The following is a 24,433-nucleotide window of genomic DNA, read 5'->3' on the forward strand; positions in this document are numbered from 1 at the left end:
CTCAAATCAACCATAAAGAACCTATGAAGGAAGATGCTATCTACCACCAGAGAAAGAAGTGATGAATTGTTGTGTGTGTGTGTGTGTGTGTGTGTGTGTGTGTGTGATATATATGTGAATCTGTGTCAAATGGTGGCCTTCTCTAGTACAGGGTAGGGAGGACAGAGGGAGACAGTTTAGAACTTAAAATGTAACAAAAATTAAATTAAATTTAAAAGATAGATGGAAGGAAGGATGGCTAGATAGATGACAGAGAAAATGATGGATAGAAGAATGCTTGAATGAAAACAGGGTGGGTAATGGAGGGAAAACAGAGTAGGTCTTGTGTGATCCTGATTGTAGCTCCAAGGTATTTAAGTTATTTTTTTTTCTTGCCACTTGTAATATTTTCTCCTCAACCTGGGAGCTTTGAAATTTGGCTATGATATTTCTGTAAGTTTTCATCCTGGGATTTCTTTTGGGTAATGAGCAGTGGATTTTTTCTATTTCTACTTTACCTTCTTATTCTAAAACTTTGGGGTAATTCTTTTTCTGATCATAACTTTCAGGTAGTCCAACAATTCTCACCTTGTCTCTCCTCAATCTGTTCTTTAGTTGTTGTTGCTTTTGTTGTTTTTAATGGGAATTGTCACTTTATTGGCAGAAAACAGCAATAGGATGAAATCTGGGGTTTGTGAGCGCCAGACTTGAATGCCCTGGATCAGGCATTTAAGGTGAGAGTTAACCCTAACCCTTTGCTCTACATGCCTGAGAGTCTCAGGAGATTGAGCAAAGAGTCACAGGGTCCTAGATTTCAAGCTGGAAGAACCATTAGGGGTCACGTAGTCCAATCTCTTCTTTTGTAGCACAAGAAACAGGTTCAGAGAGGGGCACTGGCTTTTGATTTAAAGGAAGAAGGTGCTCTTCTCTCCACTGCCCCACTCTGCCCCCGCCCCAGTTCATGGCCCTGCCTCTCCAATCCAAGGTTCTTCCGCCCAACCCAAGGCTCTGCATCCCTAGACCAAGGCTCTACACCCCAACCCAAGGCTCTGCACCCCCAGTCCAAAGCCCTGTCTTCCCCAGGCCAAGGCCCTGCTCCCCAGAGCAAGGACAGGTGGGAGGTCCTTGGCAACCTACATGTCATCTTCAATGACCAGGCAGTAAAAGTCAATGCCAGCCCCATAGGTATGATATCCCAGGTCAGAGACATCAAGCTCATTCCACTGGGTTTCCCCACCAGAAGCCTTAAGGCTTGGCAGCTCAGGGACTGGGCTCATGCATGGAAGGGGCAGGTCTTTAAAGATGGGTCCCCTGACACCCAGGTCTCCTTTGGGGTCAGAGTCAGGGTCTGGGTCTGGACCAGGCCAGCCCTCCAAGAAGCCACCAGGGAAGGTTAATGTGGGATCCTTGTCCTCCTGTAGCTGAGTCTGGGGGAGTCACTCACCAGGGCCCTGTAGTGCATCTTTTGCAGCAGGGCTAGATGCAATTACTTCCAAAAAGTGGAGGAAGTCATCATGGAGCCTGGCCTCCACAGCAGCAGGGTCACAACATGTCGGTGCTGCCGAAGCAGGCAGAGAACAGGGTGTAAGGGATCATGGGTCTCACTCTCAAATGTGATGAAGATCAGCATTCAGGACAATTTGAGGAGCCTCCACAGGCCTTCCCTGAATTTGTGTCTGCCCCAGGGAGGCATCTGAGAGAACCACAATAAGACATTGGCATCAGCTGAGGTTCATGATCAGCTTTACAGAGGGCTCTGAGTTGGGGAGGACATCTCTGTCATCCAGGAAAAGATCGCAGCCATGCCAATTCTCCAGCTGTGGTTTCAGGATGAAGTTCACAAACCTCCCATCTTCTGGAGAGCTGGTGTAAGAGATGTAGGCATCATAGAGCTTCCCATCTGAGAATGAGAGGGAAAGAGGAAGGGAGGGAGAGAAGGAGGAAGGAAGGAAGGGAAGGAAGGAAGGAAGGGAGGCAGACTACCTGTGGGACCCCAGGCAAGTCACTTCACCCCAATTGCTTCACCAAAAGAAAAAAAAAGAGGAAGGGAGGGAGGGAAGGAAGGAAGGGAAGAGGGAAGGGAGAAAGGGAGGAAGGAAGGGAGGGTTTCAATCTATCCTTTAGATCAGTTGTTTTCCTAATGGGATGTTTCTCATTCTGTACTATTTTTTCATTCTTTTGATTTTGTTTATTTCTTGGTGTCTTATATGCCATTAGCTTCACCTTTCCCAACTCTGGCTTTCAGTGGCTCATTTTCTTCTTTAAGTTTTTGGACTTCTTTTTCCAATTAGTTGACTTTCTTTTTTCATATTTTTTTTTAAATTTTCTTGGATTGCTCTCATTTTTCTCCTGTTTTTTCTCAATCTCTCTAATTTGGTCTTTGAAGTCTTTCTTAAGTTCTTCTAAGACGTCTTTTGGCTCTAGTCCTAGGGTGTAGGGAATGGTGCTTCATCTTACAAATTTAAATAGTTAACTAACGGTTTTTATTTTCACTTTCATTATCTTTGGAGACCTTAGTCAAAGCACAAAACAAGATAAATGTGCTTTCTAGAGCTGAGGACCACCAGACTGAAATCTGCAAAGATGATGAACAGAGGCTGCTTGCTGGTAAGAATCTGGGGGCAGCTAGACAGGGACTGTCAGCTCTCTGTCCCCCTACCCCAACCCACTCACCACCAAGGAGAGGGGGGAGAAACTGCTGTAGCTTTGATTCCAGAAGTCAGGGAGAAGGATTCAAAGGAAGATATCAAGTCATCTGGGGATCCTCTCCCCATTTTCCTCCCTAATTCCCACTCTAACTCTCTTCCAGCTCCCTCCTCCTCCCCTCACCCAGTCTTTCTCTTCCGTTCCCCTCTCCCTAATTCCCTGACACCTGGTGCCCCCTCCCCTCATTCCCCTCCCCAGTCCCCTCCCACCCTCTCCATGCCCCTAAACTGAGCACAAAAAGAATTCAAAGTCCATATTCTTTTCCTCTTGAATTTAGTGACAGGCAGAGGGGGAGAAGACTAGAGGGGTGGTGGAGGAAATAAGAAGCCTGTCTAAGGAGAGTGAGATGCTGTGTGGTAGGGAGAGGACAGGACGGGATCTCTGAGGTGAGGGAGGGCAACTTCCTACAGTTGTTGTTAAGTCATTTTTCAGTCGAGTCTGACTCTTCATGGCCCCATTTGGGGTTTTCTTAACAAAGAGACTGGAGTGCTTTCCCATTTCCTTTTCCAGCTCATCTTACAGATGAGTAAACTGAGGCAACCAGGGTTAAGTGACTTGCCCAGGGTCACACAGCTAGGAAGTATCTGAGACTGTCTTTGAACTCAGGTTTTTTTGACTCCAGGCCTGGCACTCTATTTACTATGCCACCTCTCCGCCTGCCTGACACACAGTAGGTGTTTAATAAATGCTTGCTGACTTTTCCTTAGCTCTCTGAGAATGAGCTTTCTTATCCCCAAAGTAAAGGGGTCAGATTAGAAATTAGGGGTTCTTACCTGTTTTTTAGGGGGGCAGGCATGGATTTCTTTGTCAGTTCTATAAGGACTATGACTCCTTGCCAAACTAAGTTTTTAAATGCATAAAATAAAAGAAAACCAACTTTTATTAACTGCCTAGTTTGTGCCAAGCACTGTGCCTTTAAGTACTTTATCTTAACTCATATTCATTGTGGCCCTTAGGCCCCTCCTTTCCCCACTCCCTTAGAGATAAACATGTGTTAGAAGTTTTAGGTGGAGCACATTTGATAAGCAGCCAGGCCAACTGAGGCAATAATTCCCCTGTAGAGCCCTCCAGTAGAGTCTTCTCCTCTCTTCACTTCTCCATTGTCTCTCTGGTTCTTATCAGGTTTGTGGGAGGCAATCCTACAACATCACTTGGAGAGGGAGAGAGTGGATGGAGTCAGGAAGACCTGAATTTGAATCCTGCCTCACACATTTACCAGGTTAACCTTCCAACCTTGGTTTCCCTACCTGTAGAATGGCTATAGTAACAGTACAGAGTACTATTGATGAAAAGTGTGAAAAGTTCTCTGGAAACCTTTGAAGTGCTAAATTAAGTGTGAATTAGTCATGGTTAAAATTACATAGCATTAGCATCCATGTCCCTCTCTCCTAATGCCCTCCCTCCCCTCCCCCCACCCTTCCCAGGTTGGTGCTTTTTAAAGTTACAGACTGGTTAGACTCTCTTAGAGATTAGATCACAGGATCCTAGGTCTAGAGCTGGAAGGGCTCTCTGAGGCCTTCAATCTCCTCATTTTACAATTCAGGAAACTGAGAGCAACAAAGGTTAAATGACTTATCCAGGGCAGCACAGTAAGGGCCTGAGGCAGGATTCTAACTCAAATCTTCTGGCTCCCATTCCTGTGCTTTCTCCAGTACATCCTGTTGTCTCTCCACCCCCTCATTTTACAGATAGGGAAACTGAGGCCCCAAGAGGGTAAGTGGCTAGCCCACAGTCCTCTAGCCAGTGAGTGACAAGGTCAAGATTAGAACCCAGTTTTCCTGACACCCTGGACTACACTCTCTCCCTCACCCTCATTACCTCCTTCTTTCCTTTCCCAAGATATTCAGCATCATTACAACTCAGCTCATGCCCTTCAAGGAGGCACTGGAGTGTATGATGGGAGAGTATAAGGTAAATGGGCAATGCTGCCCCACCTGCCATCCAGGTAAGTCAGAAAGTTTCCTTCTCTAGGACAAATCACTCTCTTTCTCTGGTAAATGACTGCCTCTTCCAGGTTCTCTTCCTTGCTTTATGTAACCATTCAAATTCCAGAATCATAGAATCTCAGAGCTCAGAGGGACAATGGAGGGCATCTCAGAGCTCAGAGGGACCATGGAGGGCATCTCAGAGCTCAGAGGGAAGGTGAAAGGCATCTCAGAGGTTAGAGGGAAGGTGAAAGGCATCTCAGAGCTCAGAGGGGCCATGGAGGGCATCTCAGAGCTCAGAGGGAACGTGGAGGGCATCTAGGAGCTTAGCAGAAAGATGGAGGGGCATCTAGCCTGATCTTTTCCCCAACATAAGAATCTCTTCTTGAATACTTTAGGAATGGGGTACTTACTACCTTATAAGGCAGCTGTTCTTATTGATGGAAAGGACAAATTTATTCAGTCAGTAGGCTTTCATTGAATGCCTCTTGCATGCAGAGTTTAGAGTTAGCTGTGGTCTAAGGCTATAAAGGGTTTAATGCAGGACTGTCTGGACCAGAAGGAGGACAGTTGGGTGGTCATTGAGGTAAGAGAGGAATAAGGGAGAAGTCCCCCAGGGCACATCTCTCATTTCCTCTGCCTTCTCCATGGAGTTCAGAGCCAGGTGGGACTTAGGACACTTATTCAGCAAATGCTGATGGTGGAGAGACTTGTTACCTTTGTCTAGATCCCTGATTCCATTCACCTCATCACAATTCCCTATTCCTGGCCCTTAGACCCTTTATGCCATTCCCTCATCTGTGCATTTGTCTGCATAATGAGGGGCCCCTTATGTCTGGAATGCCCTCCTTACCTCAGCCTTGTGGAACTCTTGAATGCCTTCAACAGACAGCTCAGATACCACCTCTCCAGAAGATCTTTTCTGATTCTCTCTCATTTTTTTAAATAGTATTTATTTATTTTTAACATTAATTTTTAAAAAGTTTTGAGTCCCCAATTCTCTCCCTCAGCCCTTCCCCCACCCATTGAGAAGGGACACAATATGATATCAATTATACGTGTGAAGTCACGCAAAAAAAGTTCCATATTAGTCATATTGCAAAAAAAAAGCAAGAAAAAGAAAATGAAAAAAATACATACTTCATTTTCCACTAAAAATTCATCTGATTTTCTTTTTCTCTGTCTCTTCTCCCTCCTTCTCTCTGCCTCCTCTTTCTGTCTCTCCTTGTCTCTGCCTCTGTATCCTCTCCTCTCCTCTTCCCCACCCCAAATCACTCTATGTATTTGGTGTGAATTTGTATTGATTTATGTCTGTGCATATTATATTCCTCTGGTAGAATGTAATCTCCTTGAGGGCAGAGACTGTTTCTGGTTTGGTTTGGTTTTGTTTTGTTTTTGTCTTTTTATTCCCAAAGCCAATCTGGCGCCTTGAAGATTTGTTGTTATTCACTCTTGTGAGACTCTTCATAATTCCATCTGGGGTTTTCATGGCAAAGATGTTGGTTGGAGCAGTTTGCCATTTTCTCCTCCATCTCATTTTAACCAGTAAAGAAACTGAGGAAAGCAGGATTAAGTGACTTGTCCAGGGTTACACAGCTGAAAAGCATCTCAGGCCATATTTTAATTCAGGTCTTCCAGACTCCAGGCCTGGCACTCTACCCACTGCACCACCTAGCTGCTCAGATTAAGCCTTGCAGATAGAGAATGCTTAAGAAGTTTTTTGTTTCATTGCCTGCTGAGTCCTTGGGAACATTATTCTGGATAACTCCATGTACGTAAACTCTAAAGCAAACAAACTTGGGTTCTGCATCTTGTACCTCCACCTTCACCCCACTAAAAACCCACCCTCCCCCACCTTGTGTTTTCCCTGGTCCCCCATGGCAGTGACCATCGAGGCCAGCTTAGATGGGGCCTAAGATTCCGGACCTGCCTTGGCCTAAATTTACTGCACTTCTGCATGGGATGAGATCTTAGGGACCGGCTTGACTGCTGGATCTCCTCCTCACTACCTGTGTGACCTGGGGCCAGTCACTTAGTTTCCACATCTGTAAAGCAAGAGCATAGGACTAGGTGACTTCTAACATCCTAACAGGATAAGGGAGGGAGCTATAGAGGAGAGGGAGACAGAATGGGTCAAAGGAGTGTACAAAAGGATATTAAGATTTAGGAGAATGGGAGGATAAAGGAGGGATTGCTAGAGTGGAGGTAGGTTAAGTAATAGGAGACTAAGAGAGCAGGTAGAAGTAAAGTAGAGAGGTTAGGAGAGATAGGAAAAATAAAGAGATGTGCACAGGCAGAAAAACAAAGATTAGGAGTAGAATCTCTTAGAGAAAGTATATGTTTATATATGTGTATATTTATATTCGTATTTATGTGTATATATGTATAGATTTATGTATATATCAATACCTATATATAAACATATCCATGCTCAATTACGGCCTTGAGGTGGCAGGTAAGGGAAAAAGGACAAAGTAAAAAGTATACAGCAGAGAAGAAAAGAAAACTTACGAGGATGCAAAGAAAAGATAGACAGCTTTCAATATAACACATAGCATTTAATATATAGGCTTTCTGGAAATGAAAACTTAGAGCTATATATTTTGAATCCTCTCCTATGTTCTTCTGTGCACATGACTTTTTTTGGTGCTTTTAATTTTAGAACCTGTGTTTTTTAAAAATTTTAGAACATATGTTCTTTATGGTGTTATTGGTTATTTTTTGTTGTTTTTTGTTATTATTGTTTATTATTGTCTTATTATTTAGAACATGGTATCTAAGATTGCCATCCCGACTCTGAATCTCATTTTTTTGAGGTCCCACCAAGCTTTGACATTCTATGCTCTCAGTTCCTTCCTAATTCTGATGCTATCTGTTCTAAGAGCCCTCTCGCCTCTAAAATTCTGTGTTCTAAGATTGTCCTTCCAATCTGAATCCTATGTACTGAAGTCCCTCCCAGCTTTGACATTCTACGTTCTAGAGTTGTTTTTAATGCTGACATCCTAAGTGCTTGTTCTGAGGTCCCTTTCACTTTTGACACACTGGATTCTAAGACTCTGAGGATTGGGATACAGATGTGTACCATCCTAATTTTCATACTAAACCACCCTAAGTTTCACAGGTGGCCTTAGTAGATTCCTGTGTCTGGGCTTGGGTGTGCATATGGTGGTGTCAGGGTAGCACGGAGGGGAGAGTGGGCCTGGAGGGGAGTGGTTTCTTCAGGGAAGTATCCTCTGCCTTGTTCTTGATGCTGACGCTTTAATACCATTAGGTTACAGAGTTCATGAGACATGCAGTCTAATGACAGGCACCACATGTGTGCCTTGCGATCCCGGGACCTACACAGCACACCGGAGTGGCCTGAAGGACTGTCTCCAGTGTAAAGTCTGTGACCCTGGTAAGGAGAGCTTCAGAGGCCTTGGGGTCAGCTAGGATCCTGGATCTAATCCAAAGCCTGCCTGCTCCAGTGTTCTGAACTGAGCCCTCTATAGTTCCCTGGAAAGAGGAGCTGGGTTCAGAGAAAGTCATCTGTCTTGGACCTACCCAGACAAGATGGGGTGAGGGGAAGTCAATAGCCTAGAGAGCAGGAGTTGGACCATATTAAGAAGAGAGGCAGTGAGAGTGCTGTGCTGATAGGTGGGAAACCTGGGTTCCATTTCAGGTTTTTCCTTGTGTGGCCTCGGACAATCATGTTCATTCTTTGGACCTCAATTTGCCTATCTATAACATGAGGGGCTTGCACTAGTTCCTAAGGTTCTAGGGCATGGTATTTCCCACCTAGGAAACACAAGATAGTTTATTCACACTCTCTCACACGACCCCAAAATACAGACGATCCAAGCTGGAAGAGACCTCAGAACACAGCCCTTAAAATGTCTAGGATTCCAAAGGGGGCTATCAGCAGAGATGACCTTAGGAACCTGTGAAAGAGGTTGATTTAATCTCTAGAGCCCTGCCAACACCTTAAATGTTCCCGTCTACATCCTTCTGACCCCTAGCCATTGGAGTAGGAGGATTGTCTCATGACCTGGTGCTTCCTCCTGGCTGCTCAAAACCTCTCCCTACAACCCCCAGGTAGGCTTGTCCTCCCCAGCCATGCTCTAGCATTTCTAATTACCTCCCCATCTCTCCACTCTCTTCTGATGATTCCCCTGCCCTCAGTTGCCTGCCAGGTAGGAATTATGCTAAGCAATTAATTCACACTAGATTGTGGATGACTGCTGATGTTGCCCTTTTCCAGGGTATTTAAAAAGTAGGTTCTTGTTCACTTACAGGCATGAATTTCTAAAGATGAATTTTCACCACAGTGATGGAGGATGGTTTTCAAGAACAAAGGACATCCCCTCCCCATGATCCCACCCCACTTTACCCCTGAAGTTCAGGTGGGGCAGGGCTACATCAAGCTGGAGAAGGGGGTGTGTATCCCTGTTGGTGGGGGGATGGCAGAGAGGGAAGGCAGGTGAATGCTGGGTGGTGGAGCTGGCCCTGCTGCCCAACTCATCTACTTTGGCCCTTAATATTCTGGAACTTTGACTTCTCTATTTTAATGGGCTGTTTTGTATAACTGGGAAATGTGCTTAATCATGTCAAATCTCTTGACAATGTAAAGTCCTGGGGACTCTCCTTGTTCTTGCTCCCCCATTTGCCTTTTTCTTCTCCCCCCAGGAACTATGACCTTCTCCCCTCAGGATCTTTCCCCTCCCTAGCCCTATGGAAGGGATCATAAGATAACAGATCCAGAGTTGGGAAGGACCATACAGGTTGTCTCCTTCAGTACCCTCATTTTACTGAAGAAACCAACCCCAGAGAAGTTGTGACATGTCCAAAGTCACAAGGCAGTGAATCGGAGAGTCAGGATTTGAACTCAGGTCCCATGACTGCAAGTTAAGTGCTTGTCATAGCTTTTCATCTTTCCCTCCTCCAGTCTCAGACACATCCCTTTTTAGAGTTTAAAATGGTTTTCTTCCTCATTATTGATACCAAGTAATGTACCCAGAAGAGTCCTAGATGAGAAGTCAGAGACTCTGGATTCAAATCCTAGCTCTGCCATTTACTATCTGTATGATGTTGAGCAAGTCAGTCAAGAAATATTCATTAAGCACCTATTATATGTCAAGCACTGAGCTAAGTCCTGGGGATACCAAGAAAGACCCTGAAGAAGCTCACAGTCTATTGGGGAGACACCATGAAACAGGTGTACAAACATGAGATAGGCAGGGCAAAGTGGAGATAATATCACAGGGAAGGCACTAGCCTTAAGGGAAATCAGGAAAAGGTAACTAACCTTTCTGGGCTTCCATTTGCTTATCTTTGAAATGATAGTAACAAATCAGGTTCCTCCCAGCTCTGAGTCAATTGTCTATCCATTTGGCTAGGAGACAGGCTCAGGTAGCCAAGTGGTACAGTGGGTTGAGTGTTGCAGTCAGGAAGACCTGGGTTCAAGTGTGATCTCAGACACTTCTAACTTTGTGACCTTGGTCATCACTTACCCTCAGTCTGCCTCAGTTACCTCAACTGTTAAATGGGGACAATAACAGCATTTAATTCTCAGGGTTGTTATAAAGATCAACTGAGATAATTGTAAAGCACTTAGCACAGTGCCTGGCACATGGTGGGTATGCACTAAATCAATACTTGTTCCCTTCCACCTTCTCCTTTCTTCTTGCCACCTCTCAGTGACTCTGCATGACCTTAAGAAAGTCCTTTGCCCAACCTGGTCCTCAGTGGCTGTATCTGTACGATGTACAATGTACAATGAGTGCCCCCCTGGAGGGGTTGTTAGATTGGCCTGAGATTGTGATGAACCCAGAGCTAAGGCAAAATCTGGCTGTTTGGCATATCCAGGCAAACACGTAGGCTGAAGTGGCCTAGAGTGAGCTGTCCAGGGTCCCTCACTGCCCAGGATCTAGGGCAACATCTGAGCCTAAAGCTGGGTGGGCTACCGCAGGGTGCTCCCTCCCTGGACCTTTCTCAACAGAGGCTAGGCAATCTTGGGTTGGGAGTGGGAGAGAAGGGATTCTTGTTTACAAGTGAGTCAAACTAGAAGGCTCTGAGATTTGCTGCTGCCCTGCAGGACCTTCTAGTCTAGGTGAGGATGAAAGATGCATTCAGCACTCATGGTGCCATCTCTTACCCTCCATATCCAATCTATATTCAAGGCTTGTAGAATTCACCTTTTGCGGCATCCCCTGATTGTCTCCCTTCTCTTCTCTGACACTGCATCCTCCCTGCTGCAGATCCTCTTCACCTCACACTTGGGTTATTTCAATAGATGCTCTGTCCTCACCTCCACCTCATGGCTTCCCTGGCTTCCTTCAAATCCTAGCTAAAAGTCCACCTCCTACAGGAAGCCAACCCCCTTCCCCCTTAGGTCTAGAATCTTCCCTCTCTTGATCATCTCCAGTTTATCCTGTATAGATCTTGTTTGTACATACATGTTTGCATGCTGTCATCCCCATAGACTGTGACCTCCTTGGGAACAGGGACTGGCTTTTGCCTTTCTTTGTAATATATGCCCAGAAGATAATAGGTCCTGAATAAATATTGACTGACTGACTTAATATCTCCTTCTTCTCTTTGTTCTTTCTTTCAGCATTTGGCTTGGTGACCAGAAGGGAATGTTCACCTATATCCAACACAGTGTGTGGCTGCTCTCCAGGGTATTTCTGCACCAACATGAAAGATGATGACTGTGAGATGTGTGTGGCTCACCGAGTCTGCACTCCTGGCCAATACGTGAAATCTAGAGGTTAGCCTGCCCCATCTCCATCCACCCAGGCAGCCAGAAGTATTCCTGCTCCAGGCTGCTGCTCTGGAAACCTGAGAAATGCCCAGCCCTCCCTCAGCTCAGGATGCCTCCCTAGAGTCAGGTGTGATACAGTGGGAAGATGGTTGTATCTGGTGTGAGAGGGCTTGGGTCCAAAACTCAGCTTTAGCCCTCACTGTCGCTGTGATCCTGAGGTTATACAACCTTTCTGGCCCTCAGTTTCCTCATCTGTAAAATGAAAAGGTTAGACAATATGACCTCTGAGGTCTCTTCCTGATGGAAATTTATGAGTCCATGACCATGAAGTGTGGTTTCAGGTCCCCTGTCTTATCTACATGGACCTCAGACAGCCTGGGGCAAATGTGGAATTAGGCAGAGCTGAAAAAAGTCAACCAAGGCCTCCCCAGTGGTGTCATCTTCCAATGTGCTTTGGTGGCACAAATGATTCTGAATCTTTATTTGTTTTCCTTTTAAATGAAATACTTTTTTAATTGACAAAAACCTGTCTTCTCTCCTTCTCACCTTTCCTCCCTAACTGGATAAGAAAAAGAAAAAGAAAAACCTTCATAGCAAATTTATGTGTAGTCAAACAAAGCACATTCATGCATTGACCATTTCCAAACAGAGTATATGTTTCCATTGGTGCCTTGAGTCCTTTACTTTTCCATGAGGAAATGGGTAGCATGTTTAAACATGAGTCCTCTGGAATTATAACTGGTCATTCCATTAATCTGAGTTCTGAAGTCTTTTCTAAGTTGTTTGGCTTTACAATGTTATTGTTACTGTATAATCCATTCCCCCTGGCTCTGCTCATTTCACTCTACATCAGTTCATACAAGTTTTCCCATGTTTCACTGAAATCATCCATTTCATCATTTCTTATGGCAAAATATTATTTCCTTACATTCATGCTCCATAATTTGCTCACGCAGTAGTGGTGTCAGTGGGCCAAATGCACACTTTTTTTATTTTATTAATTAATTTTGATTTATCTAGAATCACTTCCATAAGCTTTTGAGTTTAAAATTCCCCCCCTTCCTCCCCACGACCCTCCCCAAGACAGTGCACAATCTGATATAGGTTATACATTTACATTCCTATTAAACATATTTTCACATTACTGGTGTTGTAAGTAAAAATTAAAACCAATAAGAGGAACCATCAGAAAGAGGAAACAAAACTCAACAGATGAGAAAAAAATAGCAATTCAACTTTGATAGTTCTTTCTTCGGATGTGGATAGCATTTTCCATCACAAGGCCTCTGGAGATGTCTTAGATCCTTGTATTGCTGGGAAAGGTTAAGTTTATCAATATTAGTCATCAGACAACATGGCTGTTATTGTGTACAACGTTCTCTTGGTTCTGCTCATTTCACTCAGCATCAGGTCTTTCCAGGTTTTTCTGAAGTCTGCCTGTTCATCATTTGTTATAGTACAATAATATTCCATTACATTCATATACCACAACTTGCTCAGCCATTCCCCAATTGATGGGCAGGGGGGATGCACATCTTAACAACTATTGAGGTGTAGTTCCAAAGAACTTTTCAGAATGTCTAGACCAAGTCACAGCTCCACCAACAGTATATCAATATGCCTGTTTTCCCATAGTCCCTCCAGCCTTTGCCATTTTCCCTTTTTGTTAGTCTTCTCAATCTGATGGATATGAAGTGGAACCATGGAGTTACTTTAATTTGTATTTCTCTAATTATTAGAGATTTAGAACACTTAAAAATAAGGATGTGGATAACTTGGATTTCTTCCTTTGAAAACTGCTTATTCCTGTCCTTTGACGATTTATCATTTGGAGAATGGCTCTTATTCTTATACATTTGAATCAATTCTGTATATATTTCGGAAACAAGACTTTTATCAGTGAAACTTGCTGCAAAGATTTCCAACCCCATCCTCTTTCCCAGTTACCTGTTTCCCTTCTGATTTTAGGTATGTTAGTTTTGTTTGTGCAAACTCTTTTAAATTTTATATAACTGAAATTGTCCATTTTATCCTCTGTGATCATCTCTCTCTCTCTTATTTTGTCATAAACTCTTCCCATATTTGTAGATCTGATAGGTAACTTCTTCATTGCTCCTTTTCCTAGTTTATGATGTGCCCCTGGGTTCTTAAAGGTGATCCCCAAAGAGTTCAAGTTCTGGCAAATGCTGCTGTGTTGGAGGCTTCTAAAATAGGACCAGGGGTCTGGTTTTCTGGAGGTCTGTTTCTGAGGACTTGCCTAGTTAAGTACAGACGGACTCAGCTCCTATAGGCCTCAGGGGATGGATGTTTCAGATATAACTGTGAAAGGCCATCTGCTAAAATTGAGGGGGAAAGAGAGGAGATTCTGGGAAGATGGCAGTGTAGGTCAGAAAATTCCAAGTTCTCTAGATTTCCCCCCACAAACAAGACAAAATATCACCTCAGGGTGAATGTGGAGCAGTAAAAATATACAAGAGTTAGAGCAGAACAGTGGTCCTCTTGGGACAACTGAGAGAAGATCCAAAGAAAATTCCCAGGAGATTTGGTTCCTGTGAAGTATAACCACCTCCAATCTAGTTCCACTGAAACAGCAAGCAGTGTGTCCTGGGGCTAGCTGGATTGGGAGGCAGCCTGGGCCCCAACCACTGAAATTTTCACTTCCTAGACAGTGTGGGGAGTCAAGCATCCAAGCAGGGGAAGATGGAGGAAATTTCTGCAGATAAGGGACAGCAGGCCCACCTGCGCTGCTGGGGCCCTGGGGGAAAAGGAACCAGCACATGCTGGATGAATGCAAAAGCAGTGGGGCAGGGGCATTGCTGGCTGTAGACACTTATAGACAGGCAAAGTTCTTGGTCTGGTTCCAGGCCAGAGGGGAGAACTGAAGGAGGTCTTGAGGCCAGAGATACCATCCTTCATGCCTCATGACCAGAGGTGATTGTAATAATAAGCTTCTATAAATTATAAATAAATAAATAAAGGAGAAAGACCCCAACTATAGAAAGTCACTATGGGAATAGAGAAGACCAGGGTTCATCTTCAGAGGAGGATACTGAAGCAAAAACAAAAAAGGCCTTCCTACCCAAAAGAATAACATCAAATGGTTACCTGCCAAAAAAGAATTTGTAGAAGAACTTCATAAACGCTTTAAAAATCAAATGAAAGAGATTGAGGAAAAAAAATTTTAATAAGAACAATTCAAGAAAAACAAGATTATGAAAAGGAAGTCAACCAATAGGAAAAGGAGATCCAGAATCTTTTTTTTATTAATTTATTCTGATTTATCAGCAATCACTTCCATACGCTTTTGAGTTAAAATTTTTTCTCCCCCTTCCTCCCCCCCCCAAACCTCCCCAAGACAGTGCACAATCTCATATAGGCTTTACATTTACATTCCTATTAAACATATTTTCACATTAGTGGTATTGTAAGTAAAAATTAAAACCAATAAGAGGAACCATCAGAAACATGAAACAAAACTCAACAGAAGGTAAAAATAAGTGAGAGCGATTCGACTTCCATAGTTCTTTCTTTGGGTGTGGACAGCATTTTCCATCCCGAGGCCTCTAGAGATGTCTTAGATCCTTGTAATGCATAGAAGGGTTCAGTTTAACAATATTAGTCATCACATAACGTGGCTGTTATTATGTACAAAGTCCTCTTGGTTCTGCTCACTTCACTCAGCATCAGGCCATATAAGTCTTTCCAGGTTTTTCTGAAGTCAGCCTGTTCATCATTTCTTATAGCACGATAGTATTCCATTACATTCATATACCACAACTTGCTCAGCCATTCCCCAATTGATGGGCATTCTCTCAATTTCCAATTCTTTGCCACCACAAAAAGAGCTGCTAGGAATATTTTTGTACATGTGGGTCCTTTTCCCATTTGTTTGATCTCTTTGGGACATAGGCCTAGAAGTGCTATTGCTGGGTCAAAGGGTATGCACATTTTTGTAGCCCTTTGGGCATAGTTCCAAATTGTTCTCCAAAATGGTTGGATCATTTCACAACTCCACCAACAATGTATTAGTGTTCCAATTTTCCCACATCTTCTCCAACATTTATCATTTTCCTGTTTTGTCATGTTGGCCAATCTGATAGGTGTGATGGTACCTCAGAGTTGTTTTGATTTGCATTTCTCTAATCAATGATTTAGAGCATTTTTTCATATGACTATAGATGGCTTTAATTTCTTCATCTGAGAACTGTCTGTTCATATCCTTTGACCATTTATCAATTGGGGAATGGCTTGTGTTCTTATAAATTTGTCTTAATTCTCTATATATTTTAGAAATGAGGCCTTTATCAGAGAGACTGGTTGTAAAAATTCTTTCCCAATTTTCTACCTTCCTTCTAATCTTAGTTGCATTGGCTTTGTTTGTGCAAAAACTTTTCAATTTAATGTAATCAAAATTATCCATTTTGCTTTTCATAATGTTCTCTATCTCCTGTTTGGTCATGAATTCTTCTGTTCTCCATAGATCTGATAGGTAAACTATTCCTTGTTCTCCCAGTTTACTTATGGTATCAGCCTTTATATCTAAGTCATGAACCCATTTTGACTTTATTTTGGTATATGGTGTGAGATTTGGGTCTATGCCTAGTTTCTGCCATACTCTTTTCCAGTTTTCCCAGCAGTTTTTTTCAAAGAGTGGGTTCTTATCCCAGAAGCTGGGGTCTTTGGGTTTATCAAATAATAGATTACTATAGTCATTGACTACTGTGTCTTGCATATTTAACCTATTCCACTGATCCACCTCCCTATTTCTTAGCCAGTACCAAGCAGTTTTGATGATTGCTGCTTTATAATACAATTTAAGATCTGGAATTGCTAGGCCACCTTCCCCTGCATTTCTTTTCATTAGTTCCTTTGATATTCTGGACCTTTTGTTTTTCCAAATGAATCTTGTTATTATTTTTTCTAACTCTATAAAATAATTTTTTGGTAGTTTGATTGGTATGGCACTGAATAAGTAAATTAGCTTAGGTAGGATTGTCATTTTTATTATATTAGCTCGGCCTACCCATGAGCAACTGATGTTTTTCCAATTATTTAGATCTGATTTTATTTGTGTGAAAAGTGTTTTGTAATTGTGTTCATAGAGTTCCTGGGTTTGTTTCAGGAGGTAGACTCCTAAATATTTTATAATGTCTACAGTAAGTTTAAATGGGATTTCTCTTTCTATCTCTTGCTGTTGGGCTTTGTTGGTAATATATAGAAATGCTGATGATTTATGTGGGTTTATTTTATAGCCTGCAACTTTGCTAAAGTTGTTTATTATTTCAAGTAGTTTTTTACTTGATTCTCTAGGATTCTCTAAGTATATCATCATGTCATCTGCAAAGAGTGATAGCTTTGTTTCTTCTTTGCCTATTCTAATGCCTTCAATTTCTTTTTCTTCTCTTATTGCTAAAGCTAAGTTTCCAGTACAATATTGAATAACAGTGGTGATAATGGACATCCTTGTTTCACCCCGATCTTATTGGAAATGCTTCTAGCCTGTCCCCATTACATATAATGCTTGCTGAAGGTTTTAGATATTGCTATTTATTATTTTAAGGAAGACTCCATTTATACCTATGCTTTCTAGTGTTTTTAATAGGAATGGGTGTTGTATTTTATCAAAAGCTTTTTCTGCATCTATTGAGATGATCATGTGGTTTCTGTTGGTTTTGTGTTGATATGCTCAATGATGCTGATAGTTTTCCTAATATTGAACCAACCCTGCATTCCTGGTATAAATCCTACCTGGTCATAGTGTATTATTCTTGTGATAAGTTGCTGCAATCTATTTGCTAGTATTTTGTTTAAAATTTTTGCATCTATATTCATTAGAGAAATTGGTCTATAATTTTCTTTCTCTATTTTGACTCTTCCTGGTTTAGGTATCAACACCATATTTGTATCATAAAAAGAATTTGGTAAGACTCCTTCTTCACCTATTTTCCCAAATAGTCTATATAGTATTGGAATTAATTGTTCTTTAAATGTTTGATAGAATTCGCATGTAAATCCATCTGGCCCTGGAGATTTTTTCCTAGGGAGTTCATCAATGGCTTGTTCAATTTCTTTTTCTGAGATGGGGTTATTTAAGTATTTTACTTCCTCTTCAGTTAATCTGGGCAATTTATATTTTTGTAAATATGTATCCATTTCACTAAGATTGTCAAATTTGTTGGCATATAGTTGGGCAAAATAATTCCTAATTATTGTTTTAATTTCCTCTTCCTTGGTGGTAGCTTCCCTTTTCATTCTTGATACTAGTAATTTGGTTTTCTTCTTTCTTTTTTTTAATTAAATTAACCAAAGGTTTATCTATTTTATTGGTTTTTTCATAAAACCAGCTCTTAGTTTTATTTATTAGTTCAATAGTTTTCTTAATTTCAATTTTATTAATTTTTCCTTTTCAATATTTCTAATTTGGTGTTTAGTTGAGGATTTTTAATTTGTTCTTTTTCTAGTTTTTTTAGTTGTATGCCCAATTCATTAATCTCCTCTTTTTCTATTTTATTTATGTAAGCATTTAGAGATATAAAACTTCCCCTAAGAACTGCTTTCGCTGCATCCCATAGGTTTTGGTATGTTGTCTCATTATTGTCATTCTCTTGAATGAAATTATTGATTGTTTCTATGATTTGTTGTTTGACCCAATCATTTTTTAGGATTAGATTATTTAGTTTCCAATTATTTTTTAGTCTATCTTTCCATGGCCCTTTATTACATATAATTTTTATTGCATCATGATCTGAAAAGGATGCATTTAATATTTCTGCCTTTCTGCATTGGATTGTGAGGTTTTTATGCCCTAGTACACAATTTTTGTGTATGTGCCATGTACTGCCGAGAAAAAAGTATATTCCTTTCTATCCCCATTCAGTTTTCTCCAGAGGTCTATCATACCTAACTTTTCTAATGTTCTATTCACCTCCTTAACTTCTTTCTTGTTTGTTTTGTGGTTAGACTTATCTAGTGACAAGAGGGGGAGGTTCAGGTCCCCCACTAGTATAGTTTTGCTGTCTATTTCTTCCTGTAACTCCCTGAACTTCTCCTGTAAGAATTTGGATGCTATACCATTTGGTGCATATATGTTTAGTAATGATATTACTTCATTGTCTATGGTGCCTTTTAGCAGGATGTAGTTTCCTTCCTTATCTCTTTTGATTAGATCTATTTTTGCTTTTGCTTTGTCTGAGATCAGGATTGCTACCCCTGCTTTTTTTACTTCAGCTGATGCATAATATATTCTGCTCCAGCCTTTTACCTTTACCCTGTATGTGTCACTCTTTTTCAAATGTGTTTCCTGTAAACAACATATTGTAGGATTATGGTTTTTAATCCATTCTGCAATCCATTTCCGTTTTATGGGAGAGTTCATCCCATTCACATTCACAGTTATGATTACTATCTGTGTCTTTTTCTCCATCCTTTTCCCCCATTTATGCTTTTCTTTCTCCTTTTTCCTTTCCCCCTTCACTAGTGTTTTGCTTTTGACCACCGCCTCCTTCAGTCCCTCCTCCCCTTTTATTATCCCTTTCCCTTTTCTTCCCTTTACTCTTACTGTCTTCTCCCTTCTTCCCCCTCCCTTTTCTTTCCCCCCTCCCTTTTCTTTCCCCTTTTCCCTCCTACTGCCTATAGGGCAAGTTAGATTTCTATACCTAACTGATTATGTTATGCCCTTCTTGAGCCAAATCTGATGAGAGTAAGGTTCAAACAATGCTCCCCCACTTCTTTCCTTCTGCTGAAATAGGATTTTTTTTTCTTTTCCTGTAATGTAATTTACCCTTGTCTGCCTCCTCCTTGTCTTTCTTCCTTTCCTTTTTGTTCTACTACTTTTCTAAGATCAGATTGAACCCACTTGATTAGATTTTTTTTATCATTACATCAAAGTCAACTAATATCCACCCTCTTTATGTATACTCCTTTAACAAGGTGTAATAACAATACAGTTCTCAAGGGTTGCAAGTCTCATATTCCCTTGTAGGGGTTTAAACAGCCCCCCCCTTATTAACAACATATTGTATCCTTCTGTCCCATTTACCTTTTTAAGTCCTTCTTGAGTCCTGTACTTGAAGATCAAATTTTTTGTTGAGCTCTGGTCTTTTTATCAGGAAAGTTTGGAAGTCTCCTATTTCGTTGAATATCCACCTCCTCCCTTGAAAAATGATGCTCATTTTTGCTGGGTAATTGATCCTTGGCTGCATTCCAAGCTCCTTTGCCTTATGGAATATCATGTTCCACCCTGGTCTTTTAATGTAGAAGCTGCAAGGTCCTGTGTAATCCTGACTGTGGTTCCATGATATTTAAATTGTTTCTTTCTGGCTGCTTGCAGCACCTTCTCTTTCATCTGGTAATTTTGGAATTTTGCTATTATATTCTTGGCTTGTCAATTTGGGATCTCTTTCAGGTGGTGATCGGTGGATTCTTTCTATGGTTATTTTCCCTTCTGGTTCTAGGACTTCGGGCAGTTTTCCTTTATGATTTCCTGAAAGATACTGTCCAGGCTCTTTTTTTCATCATGATTTTCAGGTAGTCCAATAATTTTTAAATTGTCTCTCCTGAGTCGATTTTCCAGGTGGTTGTTTTACTGATGAGGTATTTTACATTTTCATCTATTTTTTCATTTTTTTGTTTCTGTTTGACTGATTCTTGCTCTCTCATAGAGACATTAGTTTCCATTTGTCCAATTCTAGTTTTTAACAGATTGTTTTCTTCTGTTAGTTTTTGTACTTCCTTCTTCAACTGGCCAATTGTGTTTTTTAGGGACTTGTTTTCTTCAGTGTACTCTTCTGTTAGTTTTTGTACTTCCTTCTTCAACTGGCCAATTGTGTTTTTTAGGGACTTGTTTTCTTCAGTGTACTCTTCTGTTAGTTTTTGTCCTTCCTTCTTCAATTGGCCAATTGTGTTTTTTAGGGACTTGTTTTCTTCAGTGTATTTTTTTTCCAATTGGCCAATTGTATTTTTGAAGGACTCTTTTACCTCTCTCATTTGACTATTAAAATCCTTCTTGAGCTCTTCTAAGAAGGCTTTTTGGGCTTCAGACCAGTTCATATTCCCTTTTGTTGTTGCAGATGTGGGTTTGTTGACAATGTTGTCCTCTTCAGAATTTCTGTCTTGATCTTCACTCTTCTCATAATATGAATCTATGGTACGTTTCTTTTTACTCATGGTGTTTCTTTATTCCCTGGCCTTTAAAGAGATTGAGCTCTCCTGCTGGGGAACAGAGGGTACTGACCCAAGCTTCTTGTGTTGGGAGCCTAGGTCTTGGTCACTGGCTTTTGCTGGGGCCTCTTATGCTGGAATTGGAGGCTGTAGGTTTCTGGCAGCTTACCTTGTGTTGGGCTGGAATCAGCAAGGCTGGAACTTTCAGGCAATTCTAGGTTGCCTGCTTTTCCTTTCCTTTAGCTTTCTTCAGCTCCTTTTAGATGGTGCTGCAGGTGTTTATCTGCCTGGGGCCCCCTGCAGTGTTGTCTCCCTCCTTTCTGCTAATGCACTGGGAGATTCCTTCAAGGTAGAGTGCTGAGGCTCCTGGTGGTTTTCAGAGCTGGTTTCCACTGGTTCCCTCTGCCCTCACTGAGGCACACAGAGGTCCAGGTGTTGGTGTTTGCCTGTTCTACCACCTCGGCTTCAGGATTTCTTCACAATTGGAGGCTGCAGGGCCTACAGCTCACCTGGTGTTGGGTTGGAATCAGCAAGGCCAGGGCTTTAGGAAGCCTTTAGGTTGTTTTCTTCACCTCCTTTCAGATGAATGCCACAGGGTACTTATCTTCCTGGGGCCCCTTGTAGTTCTGCCTCCCTTATTTTTGGTGAGGCACTGGGAGACCCGTTTGCTGGGCTGCTGAACTTCTGCTGCCCGTCTTTCTTCTAGTTCAGGTGTTCCAGGGTTTTTTTCTGGGGTGATATTTTCTGGGTTTTCAGAGATTGATAGGGGAGAGTGAGAACAACTACCTTTTCACTCCGCCATCTTGGCTCCCAGAAGCAGAAGTCCAAGATCCAGAATCTTAAGGAAGAAAATGACTCCTTAAAAATTAGAGTTGGGCAAGGGGAAATTAGCAGACGTATAAGAGACCAAGATAGTAATTGGGTAGTTCAAAAGAAAGAATGGAGTAGACCTGAGTATGATGTGATTCTAAAAAGTAAAACCATTTGGGAAAGGTAAAAAGAGTAATTGTCTTATACAAATGAGGTGCTACAGGAAGAACTGACACAGAGGTTTAGATGGGGGAGGAGGGCTGGTAGTTCTGGAACCCTACTCTCATCAGGAATGGGTTTAAAAGGTAACAATACATACATATCTAGAAGGGTATAAAATTTTTCTGATTCAGAAAGGAATAAAGGGATAAGGGGATATGGAAGGGGAGAAGATAAGAGGGGGGTTTTTAAAAGGAACCCTACTCACATCAGATCTGGGTTAAAGAGAGAGCAATTTATACACTTAGAAGGGAATAAAAGTCTTCTAAACTTATAAATAAATAAGAGAGTGAGGGAGTAGGAAAAGGGAAGGTTATAGAAGGGTGTCTAGATTAATTGGCATGGGATAAAGAAGGAATAACATGTTTGAAAGGCTATAAAAGTCTTCTAAATTCAGATAGAAACAAGAAGGTAAGGGGAAAGGTGGGAGAAGGAAGGATAAAGGAGGGCTATTTGCCAGGGGATTAGGTTAATTAATGAGAGGGCAAGGTATTAGATTACAGAAGTCAGGAGGGATAGTAAATAAGAGATACACACAAATATAAAATAAAGATCAAAGAATTTATTAGGAAAAAAAAGCAAGGCGTAGTAATCATGATCTCAAAGTTAAAGCTAAAATAGATTTAATCAAAAGAAAACAATAGGAAATTATAATATATCTAAGCCATATTAATCAATATTGTTTTAGACTATTTAAAATAACTAGACAGTATAAGGTTGGAATATTGTTGTGGTATAGGAAATGATGAGTTGGTGGACTTGGAAAAATATGGAAAGAGTTGGACTTATGAAGGAATATGTTATGCACCCTCAGAGAAACAGAGGATTAACAAGTATAGTACACCTTACATAAATGCACATGAATGTATGTGTCTGTATATGAGTATGGTTATCGACATCTAAGTATATGTATGGGTAAGTGTATGTATGTAAACACACACATATATATGTATGTATAAATACATATGTGTATATATGTGTGCATATATATGTATGTGTGTATATACATAGACATATGTGTGTGTGCTTAATTGTAGCCTTCTCAGCAAAGGGGGGAGAGGAAGGGGAAGGAAATAAAGTAAAAATGCACAGCACAGAACAAAAGAAAATTTATAAGGAAGAAAAGAAAAGATGGATAGCACCCAACACAATGTGTACTATTTATTACATAGGCTTTCTTGAAATGGAAATTGATTGTTGTGTAATTTGAATCCTCTCTTACGTTCTGCTGTGCACATGACAATGCTTTTTTTTTTCTTTTCTCATTTTGTATCTAAGTTTATAATATGTTTCTTTTTCTTATTGTGCATTTAAGTTTTAGTACTTAAGTTTAAAATAAATGAATAAAACCATAAAATAAAATAGAAAGGGATCATAACCTGCATGCACTCACGGAGAGAGGACCTAACGGCCCAAAATGAAGATCTTTCAAATATTCAAGAAGTAACCTGTGGGGCCAACTAAGCAGTTTCCTCTCCTGTAAAATGTAGCAGTAGAACTCAGTGATCTCTAAGGTCCCTTCTACCTCCAAAGCCATGATCCTATAAGCAGGCAAAATCATTCGTGTGGTTTCAGATAACCTAAATGGTAATAAGTAAACACGCATTTACATAGCACCTACTATGTGCCAGGCACTGTGCTAAGTGCTTTGCAAATGTTATTTCATTTGATTCTTACAACAGCCCTAGGAAATAGGTGCTATCATTATCCCCTATTTAGTTGCGCAGAGAAGTTCATCAGTATCATATACCAATTCCATGATGGCATGCTTTCCTGGGTTCTGCGTAATAGACGATGCTCTTGTGCTTTCCCAGTCACCAGCAGAGTGAAGCGGGGCTGTGTGCTTGCTCCCACGCTTTTTAGCATGATGTGTTCAACAGCGTTGTCAAAGAACTTCAGCTAGGATGAAAATAGCATCAATATCACACACTGATGGTAAATTATTTAACTTGAAAAGACTATAAGCCAAGACTAAGGTGGAGGGAGAGTTGGTATGTGACTTTTTGTTTACAGATGATTGTGCACTTAATGTGGGCTCTGAAGCTGAGATGCACCAAAATATGGATCAATTCTCTGCTGCTAGTGCTAATTTTGATCTAACAATTAACACCAAGAAGGCACAGGTTTTCCACCAGCCAGCACCACACCATCCAAATGTAGAACAGCAAATAGAGAAATATTGAATGCTGTAGATAAGTTCACTTATGTTGGCAGTATACTCTCCAGGGATATGAACATAGATGGTGAGGTTGATGCAAATATTGCCAGAGCTAGCTCAGTGTTTGGGAGGCTCTGAAGGAGAATGTGAGAGAGAAGAGGTATTAGACTGACTACCAAACTGAACACCTAAACAGTCATTGTGCTGACCTCAATGTTGTATGCCTGTGAAGCCTGGACAGTATACCAGCGCCATGCCAGGAAACTGAATCACTTCCATTTGAATTGTCTTAGGAGGATTCTGAAAATTACCTTGCAGGATAAGATACCAGACACTGAGGTCTTTTCTCAAATTAAACTGCCAAGCACTGAAACTCTACTGCAGACAGCCCAACTCTCCAGTAATAGGCTGGCCATGTTGTTCAAATTCCAAATATACCTTTACCTAAAATACTGTTTTACATAGAACTCACACAAGGCAAGTGCTCATATGGAGGTTAGAAGAAGCAATACAAGGACATTCTCAGGGTCTCTCTGAAGGACTTTGGAATTGATTGTATGATATAGCAAAGGACTTCCCAGCACAGCATGCCCACGTCAAAAGCACTGAGCTCCATGAATGAAGCAGAATTTTAGTAGCTCAAAAGAAAGGTGAGATGAACAAATTTAGTGACATCTCCACTATGGTTGTCCACATGGACTGTTGTAGAGCCTTCTGAGTTCCTGTTGGTCTGAT

At 41.2% G+C, this 24,433-nt stretch overlaps 1 protein-coding gene and 1 pseudogene across 9 annotated transcripts in view; one reads left to right on the forward strand and one right to left on the reverse strand.

Moving 5' to 3' along the window:
- The window catches only part of LOC110200380 (tumor necrosis factor receptor superfamily member 14-like), a 38,509-nt gene that overhangs the window by 1,136 nt on the left and 12,940 nt on the right, over nt 1–24,433 (forward strand). For 5 of the 9 annotated variants that reach the window (XR_013482562.1, XM_078145752.1, XM_078145751.1 and 2 more), the window contains exons 2-5: nt 644–2,586; nt 4,525–4,630; nt 7,882–8,007; nt 11,203–11,358. Coding sequence is in view for 4 of the 9 variants with exons in the window: in XM_078145752.1 (XP_078001878.1) it covers nt 2,518–2,586; nt 4,525–4,630; nt 7,882–8,007; nt 11,203–11,358 (457 nt within the window). In the remaining 5 variants the exon portion in view is untranslated. Of the gene's footprint in view, nt 1–643; nt 2,587–3,807; nt 3,905–4,524; nt 4,631–7,881; nt 8,008–11,202; nt 11,359–24,433 lie in introns of all 9 variants that reach the window. The other 4 variants (XR_013482564.1, XR_013482561.1, XR_013482560.1 and 1 more) reach the window with 4 other exon arrangements.
- Nucleotides 1,113–2,431, reverse strand: LOC110197763 (single Ig IL-1-related receptor pseudogene; annotated as a pseudogene).

This window comes from Phascolarctos cinereus, unplaced genomic scaffold (genome assembly GCF_003287225.1).
Source record: "Phascolarctos cinereus isolate Bilbo 61053 unplaced genomic scaffold, phaCin_HiC Scaffold_726;HRSCAF=1367, whole genome shotgun sequence".
Lineage (NCBI taxonomy): Eukaryota > Metazoa > Chordata > Mammalia > Diprotodontia > Phascolarctidae > Phascolarctos > Phascolarctos cinereus.